Source organism: Epinephelus moara, chromosome 8 (genome assembly GCF_006386435.1).
Source record: "Epinephelus moara isolate mb chromosome 8, YSFRI_EMoa_1.0, whole genome shotgun sequence".
In the NCBI taxonomy this organism is placed as follows: domain Eukaryota; kingdom Metazoa; phylum Chordata; class Actinopteri; order Perciformes; family Serranidae; genus Epinephelus; species Epinephelus moara.
In genome coordinates this window covers 30,846,734-30,862,066 of record NC_065513.1, presented here as the reverse complement: position 1 = coordinate 30,862,066, position 15,333 = coordinate 30,846,734, and the positions used below count along the sequence as shown (strand labels likewise).

At 41.5% G+C, this 15,333-nt stretch overlaps 1 protein-coding gene across 1 annotated transcript in view; it reads right to left on the bottom strand.

The window, feature by feature from the left end:
* gpat2 (glycerol-3-phosphate acyltransferase 2, mitochondrial) overlaps positions 1-15,333 on the bottom strand; it is a 198,776-nt gene that overhangs the window by 3,005 nt on the left and 180,438 nt on the right. Inside the window, exons 19-24 of the mRNA XM_050050490.1 lie at positions 13,909-14,093; positions 13,241-13,318; positions 12,329-12,457; positions 5,556-5,676; positions 4,232-4,300; positions 3,786-3,841 (exon numbers count right to left, since the gene is read on the bottom strand). Coding sequence (XP_049906447.1) covers positions 3,786-3,841; positions 4,232-4,300; positions 5,556-5,676; positions 12,329-12,457; positions 13,241-13,318; positions 13,909-14,093 — 638 coding nt within the window. The remainder of the gene's footprint in view (positions 1-3,785; positions 3,842-4,231; positions 4,301-5,555; positions 5,677-12,328; positions 12,458-13,240; positions 13,319-13,908; positions 14,094-15,333) is intronic.

Sequence of the window (15,333 nt, the reverse complement as noted above, 5' to 3'; positions counted from 1 at the left end):
GCAGTAACCTTTATTTGAACACTGTGAGCACGGAGCTTTTCTTATCTTTAGTGGTGTTCTTTTTGCACAAGGCCAAATAAAAAAAACACCAAAGTAATAACAGAGATAAAAACAAGACCTTTCAAAACAAGACCACTTCAAAAATGAAAAAGAAAAACAAAGATGTTATATAAATAATACTGAACCACCTTATTCACAAAGCAAGGTCTGGAATAATGAGGTGTGTGCTATTCTTGCTTTTGTTTTACAGTTGCATAAACACATTTCCCTTTTGATTTGACCTGTAGATCTTAGAAATGAAGCAGTCTTGACATCAGGGAGTGAAATTATCTGTCCAATCCCAAAAAGATAAGCACGGTAATGACCATTTCTGACTGATAACCTTGATAAGAAAGTTAATAATTGCCTCATGAGATCTTTGCAGATATATAGGTCAATGATGTCTATTTTTAAAAGGCAGCGATTCCCAACCCGCAGACTGATCGGGGAGACTGATGGATGCAGACGCTGTCTACTTTACTGAGTTGAAAGGCTGAGTGGTAAATTGTGAAAGCAGGAAATTTATGCCAAAGCATTTATAATATATCTATGGATAAAAAAGTCTGCATCTCCCGAGTGAGCTGCTGTTTTCTCCATTTTTCAGACTGGAAGTGTTTCTCCTCTGTCCTTACATTTTTGAGTTGGTGTTAACGTAGCTACGTTGCCCTGCTCCCTTTTATTATTCCTGCTGTTGTTTGCAGAGTCGGTGCAGATGGCGATAACAGACGCTCACATGAACCGTTCGCCTTCTTGAATTGTAGGAAAAACAACTTCCCCATACTTAGAAATTGCAGCAGCTTGATAATCCATCACAATAAAGGTGAAGCCTTTATCTGGTCTCGTCATAGTTTAATCCTCTGTTCATTGTGCCTGAGTGGAGTGTTTCCATATCAGGTCACCTCACAACCACCAGGAGGATAGGTAAATATGTCACTGAGGAATCCTCACGAATAAGTCACCTGACAAATATTTTACCTGCATTCAAAACCCTAATCTTAGTCAGCACTGAAGCGTTACTGGCAAAATGTACTTGAAGGAGTAGTTCCACATTTTGGGAAGTGTATTCGCTTTCTTGCTAAGAAATATCTCATGTCTGTACGGTGAATATGAAGCTACAGACAGCAGGCCATTAGCTTAGCTTAGCATAAAGACTGGAGACAGGGAAGGCAGCTAGCCTGGCGCTGTCCAAACGTGAAAGAAAATACACACCTACCAGCACCTGAGACGCTCTCTTATAGGCGTGTTATATCTGTTATATTTTGCTTTTAAAATCATTATCAGTAAAACAGTCTGACTCAGAGGATCAGTGCCGGCCTTAGCACATTTGGTGACCTAGGCTGGTGGTTCCCAACTGGTGGGTCGTGGTCCAAAAGTGGGTTGTAGGTCCATTCTGAATGGACCGCAAGTGACTCGCAAACGTGTCAAGTTTGTAACAAATCCACTTTATTTTTAAGCACGGTGAATTTCTGGCACAGAGCTTTTATTTTGAAGTACTGTTCCCCGCTGTACAGTGAGTGACTAACAGACAGCTACTTGAGAGAAACCGCGAACTACCTCGACGACATGACCAAACGCAAAGTAAAAGCTGAATGTATGACACTATGTCGACCCTGAACTAATGACTACAGGGAAATCTGGTCCTCGTGGCTGGACCAGTTGGGAACTAGTACCCTAGGCGAGTCTCGCCCTGGCAGCCCTCCTCCCCTCCCCACCGGCAGCTTAGAGGTAACAACAATTTGCTCTCCTCCTGCCGATTTCAACACGGCTTTGTTGTTGTTTTCATGTTCTTTCTCTCCACATACATTTTTCACAGTAGTGTAGTGGTAGTTGAGTGGGCACCAGAGAGCTTTTGTCATTTTGACATGATAACAAAAACAATGTTTTGGGGTTCACTTGACATCGGATAACTCGCCTATCTCCCCCAGAGAGCAGGTAAAGTGTAACAAGCTGGGGAGGGGAGCTGGCAGGAACCCAGAAAAAATGCCTCTCTATTATTTAGTAGGCTTTGCTATGTAGTTGTGTTGTTGTGGGCTTATGCATTATTTCAAAATAATAGTAGTAATGGTATTAGTAAAAAACAGTCATCCCCCATTTGTTGTGCCCCCTATGGATGATGTTAGCGTTCACCTATACTGCCTATGTCACGGGCCAGCACTGCACAGGATGGGGACTGTGTGTATATTCTGCCTATTTCAGACAGCATTCTCCTCTCCTTCTTCTATCTCCTGACACTATTTTGCAAGGTCACCGTCGCTGCATCCCGAGGTTAGCGCCGCCCAAGACAATTGTGATTGGCTTAAAGAAATACAAACAACCCAGAGCACTTTTTCCCATAGTGAGGAACTATGATGGGTTCAGCCAGAGCTTTCTCAAGCGCTGGCACAGCGCTAAAACTGGAGATACGAGTGGCTAATGCTGCACTCGCACGGAATCAGGCAGACGGCAGTCGGCAGAGAGACAACACATTCTGGACGGCACAGAAAAAGCAAAGTCCAGTGGAATGGCAGGAATAAAACACAAACATGTCTGACAATATGTTGGTGATGTTGTACTGTTTACAAAGAGTGGAATAAAATACATAATTTTTCGTCATAATTTTTTTTGTCTATTATCTTAAGTTTTTATTCAAGTAATGTCCAGTAACTATTCAGATTACCCATTTTCTCTACTATTGTGAACGTGGAGTACAGCAAAAAGTTAAAATATTTTAATATTTTTAACAGCATCTTCATCCTAATTTTCTGTCTTGCTCTCGTCCACTAATGATCCGGTTTACCATCTACCCTGTCACTGTGAACGCAGCATAGGAGAGACCTTCAGTGAACTAACTACAGCTGTCATATAAATACAGCAAAGTAAAAAGTTCAGTGGCTCACTTTTCAATTATGCTGTAAGTGCAGTGACGCAAACTCATAAAGACTTTTTATGCTTCAAGTCTCTTTTATTTTCTTCTGTTTTACACATGACTGTGTTGAGCTTTGAAGCGCTGCCAACACACTGGTGACCTACGCTCAATACTGTGCCTGAACTCATCCTGTCTGGAGACAGACGGAGGACTGAAGCTGCGGCTCTGTGGCTGTGAGGTTGTAGCATAAGATGAAAGAACTTAAGTCAAGTAAATGTACATCAAAATTGAACTCTAGTACACCACTGATCCCAGCTTTTATTTCGAGGCGTCTCTGTGAATCTATACAGAATACTGAATTTGTGAATTCAGTGTGAAAAGTTTAAAAAAAAAATTACATCCATCATAGTTTGAAACATGACGGTGGTGAATGTAAAGGAGGTGTAGACACAATGACGACCAAAATGTGAACTGTGCATCACTTCAGCCCGGGGAAAGACTAAGATGAAGTGTTATATAGTTTTACAGTTTCTAATTTAAAATCACTTGTGTCCTTGGAGCGGGGAATTCTTTTTAAAGATCAACATTTCTGCCTCAGTCCTGATTGGATATGGCTGCTGAAGTCAGGATCAGTCTCCCTCTTGTTGAGGCAAAATTAGGTTGGATTCCTGTTCACGACAAGAATATTTTTGAAAAGCTCTGCCAGTAATTGATTGATTAATAGCGATTTGGGGATTTAGACTGGATTCAGACTCACCTGGGAACAGATTAATGTTAAAACTGAACTTTTTGGGAGTTGGACTGCGCCTAAACTTTCAGTCCTGAGCGGAGCTGTAATTCTCTGCAGACAGACAGATTTGGAAACACACACACACACACATACACCGAGGCTGTCACTCACCCCCAGGTCTATTAGTGATCTAACAGCAGTGTGTGCAGCCTCCTCTGAGCAGCTCTCTGTGAGATACGGCACAAAGGCACACATGAATCAAAAGAACAGACAGATATCCAATATAGAAAAACCAGGTCGGGATAACAGAACAAAACCACTGCCAGTGGGACTGATGGGATTTTTTTTACTGTGCATTATTGAAGGGTGTCATTTGGGTAGTTTCTGATTGTCTTATATATTTTTTAAGAAGAGGAGAGCGTGTGATGTGAGAGGGGGAGTGTGTAGGAGTCTCTGCTGGCTTGTTTCAGCACATGCTGAATCAGTGGGAAAAGGCGAGGTGACGAGCTTTTAAAGTTACGTCACAAAGAAAAATCTGTGTGTGTGTGTGTGTGTGTGTGTGTGTGTGTGTGAGAGAGAGAGTGTGTTTTTGGGAGGGGGTGTCAGGTTGAGCTCACCATAGTGTTGTTTCTTCTTATTTGCCATGTCACACAGATGGGAGTGTACCTGAGCAACAAACTCTGCCTCTGCAGCAGAAACACATGAAAACAGAGCCAATTATTCCACTTGGAGTGAAGTGAGCACAGTCTGCAAAGATATAAAGATGAAGTTCTCATGGTTCAGTGACACGCTATTGTACTGTATATTCATGGCTGGTCGGTCACTGCAAATGACTCAGGGTGAAATATAAATATCGGAGACATTAAGAACATCAGGAACATTCATTTTGACATAATGTGGAATTACTTTTTGAACTATTCTGTTTTTTTTGCTTTGGAAAAGAACCTGTGGTGTAATACCTTTTTAGTAACAAAACAAAAGCCTCACCAAGTTACCAAAAAAACATATTTTAATCTCCCCAACACCAATCAATGATGGCGAACACTGTCCCGTTAAAGAATACTTCACCTCCCATATACAAATGACTATGTGTATATCAATTGCTGACCCTGTGTTGCGTTAAATTTGTGAAGAAAATTGTAAACGAAGAATCCCAAAACAGTGAAAATTCTAAACGAATTGAAGTCACACTGAAGGTGACCACGTTTAACAACTGCAAAACTGTATCAAAACATCCGTTTACAAACTCTCACACAACTCGTATTTCATAACTCTTAAGTTAAAATGTGTGCAGACAGGGGAGACGGTCAGAGGTCTATGTTGGAGGAACTGTGGAGAACAGCTAGCAGACCATTTTCATATATTTTGGAGCTGCCCAGCTATTCAGCCATACTGGCAAGAGATTATACGGGTAATACAAAATATTTTTGGTGACGAAATTTACTGCTCTTTTTCTACAATCTATTTGAGCAATACTGCACCCCATTTACTGATGCGAGATAAATATCTTTTAAAAATATTATTAGCAGCCAGCAAGAAAGCTGTAACCCGAAAATGGCTGCAGGCGACACCTCCAACAGAGACAGACTGGATAGATATTGTGACTAATATTCAAAATATGGAAAGGATGACCTTTTCGCTAAGTCTACGGATGGATAAGTATTTGAAATACTGGGAAAAATGGATTATGTTTGTGACCACAAGAGATGATAACTGAGCCATTATTGTATGAACTGACTTGTATCTCCATCAGTGTAACGTATGTATGAATGTGTAGGTGACCAACTGTTTGTTCTATGGTTTGTTTATTTTTTTATGCTGTATGTTGTGTTTGTTCTTTCTATAAAAATAAAGTACAAAAAAAAACACTGGGTGAATAACTAAAATACAACTGGTCATTTTGGGGGGAGAAGTATATCTTTAAACATACAGTGCACATACCTGGCAGAGGTGTGTTTAGAAGGTCTAATGCAGTGGTCGTCCAGCAGAGTGCCCTCAGATGACCAGCCAGCATGCTGCAGAGGAAGAAGAGCATCTCTGGGCACTGACTCGGCTGGCTTATCTAGAGAAGCAGACAAAGACAGAAGCAAGAGTGGTCACAAAGGGCAAAATGAGGATGGACAGGGAGAGCAGGAACGAAAGAGCATTTTCTCCGCTACACTGAGCACTTAATGAGAAGTCACTGTCAGTTGGTGTGTTGGCCCCAGAAAGTAACACAGCTGCAGTACACAGAGGCACAACATTACAAAGAAACACTCGGTAGAGCAGCACACAAACAAAAGTTTGTATTTGGTTTCATGCAGTAAAACATTCAAACTTTTAATGTTCGTGCAAACTTAAACCTTCATCTTTGTTTTCTTTTTAGTGACGTGAAGACATTGGTGATCTACTGCAACTAAAAGCCATGGACAAAATCATTTAAACACCTAAAAAAATATGAAAAACAAGTAAATCCCAATGAGGACTCGACTCGCCCCGTGTGCTCAGAGGATTTTCCTGTTTAATTTCCTTATTTCTCTTCTTTTGTCCCCCAATGGATACAAAAGTACAGCCAGAAATGTGTGAGGACATAAACTCCCATTTTAATTTATTTTTAATCCTGTTTTTTTAAAGCTGTTGTTTGGAGCGGTCTTGTCACACCCCCCACCTCTATTTCTATAACAGTTTTTATGGTAGAATAAAGTTTATTATCTGTCCTGTAATCAGTGTTGGTTGATTAGGAGTGCAGAACTGTAATTTCCATGATTTTATAGATGCATAAATTAAACCTTGCACCTTGAACCAATCCTCATCTGAAAGTTGTCAAACTGAAATTAATGTACAATGCACGGCCAAAAGTATGTGGACACCTGAACGTGACTGATATGTGATCGTTTAACATCTTAGTGCAAAATCACAAGTGTTAATCTGTTTCTTTAACAGCCTCCACTCTTCTCGGGAGGCTTTCCACCAGATTTTTAAACCTAGCTGCATGGATTTGCTCCCACTCAGCCACAAGAGCGCTTGTAAGGTCAGGCACTAATGTTGCGTAATAAGGTCGGCTCAGATTCAGAGGTCAGAGTCATCCCAAAGGTGTCGGATGGTTGAGGTCAGAGTTCTGTTCAGGCCAGTCAACTTCTTTCACACTAAGCTCAGAAAAACATTTTCTTCGTGGTTTCATCGGGTAAAAACGGAGGCCATGACAGTGGAGGTGCATTAGGTTACTTTATAAATAGTTTAGCAGCATATATGGGGGCATTATAATCATGTAATATGGAAATATATATTTATATGGGGGCAGAGTTTATATTATGGAGTGCAGCTGATCCTGTAATACTGCCTTGCATTCCCTGTCTCTCAAAGGATGGATGCTCATACCAGCACGGCATAAATTACCAGACCATTTTGTGTTTGACGTTGCTCAGCGGCCTTTGTTTTGTGCTTAAAAATACATATCCAGATTTCATACCTAAGTGATATTTCATTCAGAGTGACAGTGTGAATGGAGCTCGTCCAATTTTTCAACAAGCCGTCGCCATTTAGTCAATTAGGCTAATTCAATCTGTGTTTAAACAATCATTACATGAATGTGCAGCACTCAGAAGCTTCAATACAGCGGCAGAACTTTAAAACCAACATGGCAGAGAGAAAAGAGAGAACAGTGGGAGCAACTGTTTTTAGTACGAGTTTTCTGATGAGTGAAAACAAATTAGGTCAGAGAAGTTCAAGTGTACAAAATGGCCTGGCAGCATAATATTTAGATAACCTAAAATAGGCAGATTTCTTTAAAAATAACTTTCACAAAGTGGTCAGAAAAAGAATATGGTAGCAAGTTAAGATAAAAACACTTATACTGGCTGATAATAGTGCATCAGATGGATCAGTATCAGTGTACAGGTCTGATAAATAAAAATAAATGACAGTAAGAGAGAAATAGGGAAAGGATTTAGGATTTAGTGGCATCTAGCGGTGAGGCTGCAGAGCTGAAACTTCTTCCAGTGACAAAGGAGAACTACGGAGGCAGACTTAAAAAACGCAAAAGCGCAAATGGCTGTATCTAGAGCCAGTGTTTGATTTGTCCACTCTGGGCTACTGTAGAAACAACATGGCAGACTCTGTGGAAGAGGCCACGCACCCTATGTAGATGTAAACGGCTCATTCTAAGGTAACAAAAACACAACAATTCTTATTTTCAGGTGATCATAAACAAATGAAAACATAGTTATGAATATTGTATACAATATCTGCCGATAGATTCCCCTAAATCTGACACACCACACCATTAAGGTCATAAAAAACACCTATTTTTGAGCTGCAGGTCATAAATTTAAATTCATACATCTCCCTGACAGCTGAGGGAATATACTGCTCCTCATCCTGCATAACTGAGAAGCTTTAAAATAAAAACTTAATACACACACACAATAACTAATAAAAAATGAAAGAGCCTTTAGAAAAACACAGTTCTACATGTACAATGAACAAAATGAAGCTTTTAGAGTTCAGGTGTTCAGGCATAAATCTCATAAGTTTGAGCCCACACAAGATTTTCCTTGAGAATTATTTATTATAGTAATTTAACTTGGATTACCGCCAGCGTGCATTGTGAGACCACCGAGAGTGATTTTACTTAGGCTAACTGATAACAGGCAGCAGAGGAGGCGGGAAGGGATTGGTTTTTTTGGTATGGAGGTGTTTTCTGTTCTTGCTCAGCACCTAAGCTGAGGGCAGTGGAGCAGAGGCACGCGGAGAAGAGGAGCAAGTTGACTGGATGGTAAAAGTTAAAAGTTGAGAGCAGATGAGTAACGCTGTACACACAATGATGAGGCTCTTCCTCAGTGGACACAGCTGAAGTCAGAGAGAGGTTTTCACACCACTGTGGAGGTGGTAGTAGTGGTTTTACTAGGCTAGTAAGTCAACTTCCCTGTGGCACAGGTTGGCACAAGAAATTTTTGGATGTGTTCTGTCTCGCTTACTGTAGCTAGTAACAGTGTGCCTGACATTTTCTGATAAACACAGGAGAGTCAAATAATGGCTGTATCCCAAGTCAGCACGGAGTAGGTGAGACCCCCCAGGTGAAACATGGCTTCTTCTGTTTTTTTAAATAGCCCTCTGTAGGACGGTTACATTATGCACAGAGTATATTGTTTTTGGTATGATGGATGTGTGTGGGCGGCACGGGGGTGAAGTCGTTAGCATTGTTAGCATTGCAGGTAGTAATGTCAGGCAGCTGTGGCTCAGGAGGTAGAGCAGGTGGTCCACTACTCGGAAGATCGGCCGTTCCATCCCTGGCTCCTCTGGGTAGTCCGCATTTTGAAGTATCTTTGGGGAAGATACTGAACCCCAAATTGCTCCCGATGGCTGTTACATCGATGTGTGAGTGTGTTAAAAACTGAGCAGCAGGTGACCCCTTCTATGGTAGCCTCGGCCACCAGTGTGTGAATGCGACACGTCAAGAAATAAGAGCTTAGAGCGGTTGGAGGACTAGAAAGGCGCTTAAAAAATGCAGTCCATTTATTGTATTGTCGCCTCACAGCAAGAGGATTCGAACGAGGAACCCATTTGCTGTGAGGCGACAATGGTAATGGGTCGAACCCTGGTGTGGGGGAGCCTTTCTGTGCCGAGTTTGCATGTCCTCCCTGTGTTAGCGTGGGTTTTTTCTGGCTTCCAAAGACATGCAGGTGACTCTAAATTGTCCGTAGGTGTGAATGTGAGTGTGAATGGTTGTCTGTCTTTATGTGTCAGCCCTGTGATAGTCTGGCAACCTGCCCAGGGTGTCACCTGCCTCTCGCCCAATGTCAGCTGGGATGGGCTCCAGCCCCCCCCCCCATGACCTCTAACAGAATAAGCAGTTACAGAAAATGAATGAATGAATCAATAAAAAAGGACGTTTACATCATGTGACCAATCTTTCATTTTGTTCACATGGATGTTCACTTCACAACACAAAATCATATTTTTAAGGCTTGTAATATCTAGTGTGTCGACTGCTGCTCTCTTCATCTGTATGTCAAGTTCAGTCAACATTCATTTTGGGGTTTTAACTATTTGTTGCAGCAATGTGCATTGACGTTTTAGCTCATGAAACATAAAGACTGTGACATTCTTTTTATTGTATTTTAACTAGTGTTGTTTTTGGCGGCCTGTTTTAATTTTAGTTTTAGTCTAGTCTTTGTGTTAAACTGTCATTTTAGTTTTTATTAGTTTTAGTCACGTTCATACTCTTTTTTGTCTAGTCAAGTTTCAGTTAACTAAAAGTCTGAGCATTTTAGTCTTATTTTAGTCAGAATAATCCAGGACTATTTTCGTCTCGTTTTAGTCGACGAAAACTGATGACATTTTAGTCTAGTTTTAGTCAATGAAAATTGTATTTTAGTCTCTTTTTAGTAATGCAATTCTATTATACCAAGTCAATATAGTATAAGTACCTAGTATAGTATAACCAAACCAAAATTTTCTTTTCTAAATTAGCTCCTATAGTTAGAGCTAAATATATATTTATTTATACAACAGTTAGTTCCGACCGAGTAATTTGATTGGACGAAAGGCATTCCGTGAGTGCTGATATAGAGTATAACATCACTGGGAACAGTAAAATCAGTAAAAACACTCCGCTCACAGTTGTTATAAGTAAGGGATAATGTATAATGAGCCGGTGAATACTGGGAAAATAACTCCCGACAGGGGAATAGAACCCCGCTGCGCACCCTGCCCTGCCGGCAATGGCTGAATCTCCTTGTCAGGGCAGTGTCCCTAGCAACGCTGGGCTACATAGCAACGGTCATTACACAGTAATATCAGACCTCTGAATGCCGCGACTGACCAATCAGAATACAGCATTTAATAGAGCCGTGTAATAAATATAAATACAGCCGTTAATTAACCAACTGTCACACTCGCTACATTGACACAAACTGACACTATAGCGTTACACCAAGAAGATGGATATTTTCCCCAAAATTACATTTGAATTAAATTATGAGTGGTCGTCAGGAGAGGACGCGGAAAAGGAAAGCCAGGACTCTTCTGTGCAGACCTCCAGGTGTGTTTGTGTAACATCAGCCGATCTCGACAAACTGGAGAGGAGCAAAAATTAAGCGATAACGGTCAGGAATTATCAATGATCATCTGATGAGGTACTGATGAGGATGAGGGAGACTGGAAGCTGAATCCGGCCGTGCCAACATCCAGGTTTGCCAACGTTTCATCAGCCGAACTGGACGAAGTTACACAGCTGCAGATCAATGTAAATACAAAGTAGCTTGTGAGTTCCTGGTGTGTGTTCCGCGGTGCCTGGCAACAGACTGGGGGATCGCGGAGCTACATAACATACTTTTATTTCATTACTTTTTGTTAACATTTCCTTACTCAGCATTGTTGTTTAAGCTGTTGTTGAACTGTTGTATAAAATCAATATCACATGAGAGCGAGTGATATTGTACTGTATATCGTCACACGGCTGTAATCCGTCTGCGCAGTGCGACGCACAGCCTAGCAAACAGAAATACTGCAAAATAATAATAATAACGCGACTAAACATTATAATGTTATTTCATCTCGTCTCGTTTTGGTCAACGAAAATGAAGAGACATTCTAGCAGAGGTTTTATTTTGTAAACCACATTTAGTCTCGTTTTTATTCATCAACAATATTGCATTATATATTTAATTATAGTTATCGTCACATGACCACCATTTAGGTTGCGTCTCGTCTCGTTTTCGTCACGTGATAAAGGTTCGTTGACGACGATATTTAGTCATACTTTTCGTTGACGAAAGCAACACTAATTTTAACATGCTGAAAATTTGAAAAAAGGTGCTTTATGTAGAACCTGTGTATCTCTGTTCATGTCGCTGTGCTTTCATTGTTGTTCCCTCTTGATGCAGTTTAGATTTCACATGTATTGACTGTTAAAGGGTAGCTTTGGTATTTTTCAACCTGGACCCTATTTTCCCACATTTTTGTTCCCAAGTGCCTAATGGAGACGACAATTTTTGAAACTGGTCCAGTGTTGAACGAGAGGGCTGTAGCCGTAAAACAGGCTGCAATGTGACCACAAAGAGCAAGATGATTTTATCACTGTAAAACACACTTCATTCAAAGTTGAGAGAAGCAAAATAAAACCCAAAAAAGCCATCTCGGTTTTTCTTTTCTCTGTTCTGGTTTGGTTGAAACAGACCCTTAATTCGCCCAGTTAGATGTGAAAATATAATGGCTCTATACACACTGAAAGTACTGTTTATTTAAGTGGAGTCTGGTTAGTTTGGTGATGGCGATTTTGGTGATGATTAAAAAGAATCTTAGTCTTAAACAAAAAGGTCCATCTCTGGAGGGTCCCCCTTTAAGACACCTCAGAGTCACTCTGCAGTGTGTCTGAGCAATGCTGTGAACTTCCATCATTAGCTGTTCGGTCCCTTCGGAGGCAGGTTGGCTTCCTTGTGTTGCTCTGAAACATCACATATGACAGTCATGACACTCAGGCATCTTTCAAAGATGACACATGCAGCCAATTGGTATTCAAGTTTCGTGACTCAACTGTGTAGGTGCTTTTGTAATGGAGATTTAGTTACTTCAAAGTTCTTTTTCATGTGGTGTTTCTGGTGTTTTTGTACATGCCCCATAGTCATCTTTTGTAGGTCAGGCAGCAGGGAAACATTTTTCCCTTCATACGACCTCTGGTGCTTCTTTATAGACATGTGAAGAAGCCAGAGGGGCCCAGCAGTGCTCTTCTGTACCTTGTAAGAACGCAGGTCCTGCTCCTCCATGTCGCAGTCAGAGTCGCTGTGATAAGGGTCGTCAGAGGTGGTCCAGGTCAAAGTTCCCTCCCTCTTCCAGAAATCACAGATGGGAACGTCCCTGGGAATCTACAAAGGATGGAGAGTAAACACACAGCGGCATGTCAGGATATAACTCTTTCTCTGTCTGGTAAGACCATCTGTAGGTGACATTTAAAACCATCTCAAAATATTACAAACAAGTTTTTACCCTTGGAGGAGGTAGAAAAGTAGGTGTTTGGATAAAAGGTAAATGCGAATAAGTGCAAGGGAAACAGATTCAGCAAATAAATGATGACGTGCAGTCATGACAGTCATTGCATAGGTCGCTAAAAGCTCCTTTTTTTGTCGTCTCTGGACGGCTTTTAACACACTTATGTATGTACACAGGACTGTTACCAGAACTCCTCCAAGAGCAAAACTTTTCCATTTTCCAGTGTGCTCACCGTTAGCATACATCTATTGTTTTCCTTTGTTTGAGGCTTGACTGGCACTCTTTTAATTACATCATCTATTCGTGCCTGCGTCTGCAGGCTTCTGACTGGAGAAATTAGCGCCACTCACTACTTATCTCGATGAACTAACTCCCAATATTTGCATAACAGTAGTGGATAGAAAAGCACATACATTTGCATTTTCTTTTGCAGATTTTCTGAGAGTTTGGTTAAAATGTGTGCTATATTTGGATGGAAACCCAACTTGTGACTGACTTCAAATACTTAAATCCTCAAAAAAAAAAAAGGTATTTGCAGATAAAATGCAGACGAGATCCTTTGGGTTTTTAAATAATGGAATGAGCCGGAGGCAATGTAGGGCATTAAATTATGTGGCTTTTTGGATAAAGACTTTAAATAAACTGTAAATTTATCTTACTTCTTCCATGATCAGGATCCCACAGCGTACCAGACTGTCAACTGCATCCAGAGCGAAATTCTGGGATGACTGACAGGGCTGAGGAGAGGGGGAGAAAATAGGTAAGCGTTGTGGTGAAGAAAGGTTAGAGGCAGAAACAGCTTCAACCCGTCACATCTCTATGAAGTTCAGGGGGAGACAGCTGACAGAGAGCATGAGGTGTGTAGTAGAGACTTAGCAGAGATCAGAGGAGGAGAATGAAAGATGGCCGGCAGGAAGACGAGACCAGGAGCGATATTTTTCGGTGAGGGATGGGGCTAGAAACATGGCTGCGAGCAGAGCAGAAGAGACAAGAAAGAGCAGCTGCCGAAAATGAAAGCTGAGCAAACAGAGAAAGGAATAATATTTCTGGCTCAGATTCGGAGCCCTTTAAAGTCAGTCTGATGGCGCATGCACATACACAACCACGCACTAACACACACACACACACACACACACACACAGATACACGCACACAATTCAAAACCTCTCTCTGCCTGAGATAGAGGCAGCAGAGCAGGATGAATGGCTGTTCAGCTCCATTAAACATCCATTGAATGAGACACACTGGATGCGTGTGTGTGTGTGTGTGTGTGTGTGTGTGTGTGTGTGTGTGTGTGTGTGTGTGTCTGATATGAATTCATACTCACTGGCATGAAGCCCGGAGGCAGGAGATGGCAGAGCTGCAGGGCTCTCTCCGTCAGCTCGGACTGGCAGAGCACCACATCAAACTCCATGTCACCGCTGACCTGCTCTCCGTCCACGTCGCCACTCCTCACCCTGCTGCTGACACCACTGCTGACCACCTCGCACAGCATGGCCGACACAGCACACGCTAAGAACAAACACACACAGCCGTTTGATCATTTGCTTGTTCTTCACGCACACTGTGAGAAAACTGGTGTTTGATATTATCCAAGGTAAGCAGGGTTGTGTGTGTGTGTGTCTTAGCTAAATATCTCCAAATGTCCCTGTTTGACTGAAACGTGTTGGACACTGAACACTTGGGCTCATAAATCAGCTGATGAGATTTCACTGATAAGTAGAATTGAGGATTTCCGCCATTTACACAAGTGTTATCTCTTTATTTGTACTTTTTATCCCTGTTATCCTGCTTTCATGTGCTGGTGGGAAAGTCTTGACATCTGGATTGTACGTGTCTCTAAACACATCATGGAGGCCAGAGGAGATTTGAGTTTACGCACCCTATGTGAATGATCTATGGCACATGGTATACATATAATCTGTATGCAAAGTAAGGCACAAGGGACAAAGGGGTATGTGTTGGGCGTAACATAAATTGAACCAATCAAGAGTCCCATTCCTGTTAAAAGCCACCTGCACCTGGCTGCTATTTACATCGTAAATTTGGTAAATTGGAGAGGCCAGTGATTTTCTGCTGAGGAAATGAATCTGCTCATGTGTGAAGAGAAAGCATGTAAGCAGACCATCTATGATAGCAGCAGGAATCCACCAAAGCTTCCTGAAGTGACACAGACATGGGAGGAAGTGGTGGTGAAAATCGTTTTCTGGAATTGCCAGAATGGCTGCACAATGCCAAAAGTGATATGTCAGGAGATGGGGCAAATAAACTCATTCATTCATTTATATTCCATACCGCTTATCCTGTTGGGGGTCGCAGGGGGGCTGGAGCCTATCCCAACTGACATTGGGCTACACCCTGGACAGGTCACCAGACTATCACAGGGCTGACACATAGAGAAAAACAACCATTCACACTCACATTCATACCTACAGGCAGAGTTGGGTATAACGCGTTACTTTGCAGTAACGAGTAACCTAACGCGTTAGTTTGCTGTTTGAGTAATCAAATACTTAAGTACATTTTCAAACAAGANCCATTCACACTCACATTCATACCTACAGGCAGAGTTGGGTATAACGCGTTACTTTGTAACGCGTTATACCCAACTTTTTGATTACTTTTTGCAGTAATGAGTAACCTAACGCGTTAGTTTGCTGTTTGAGTAATCAAATACTTAAGTACATTTTCAAACAAGACATCAGTTACTTCCGTTACTTTTAGAACGCTGGTCCTTCAGCTCCGAAACAGC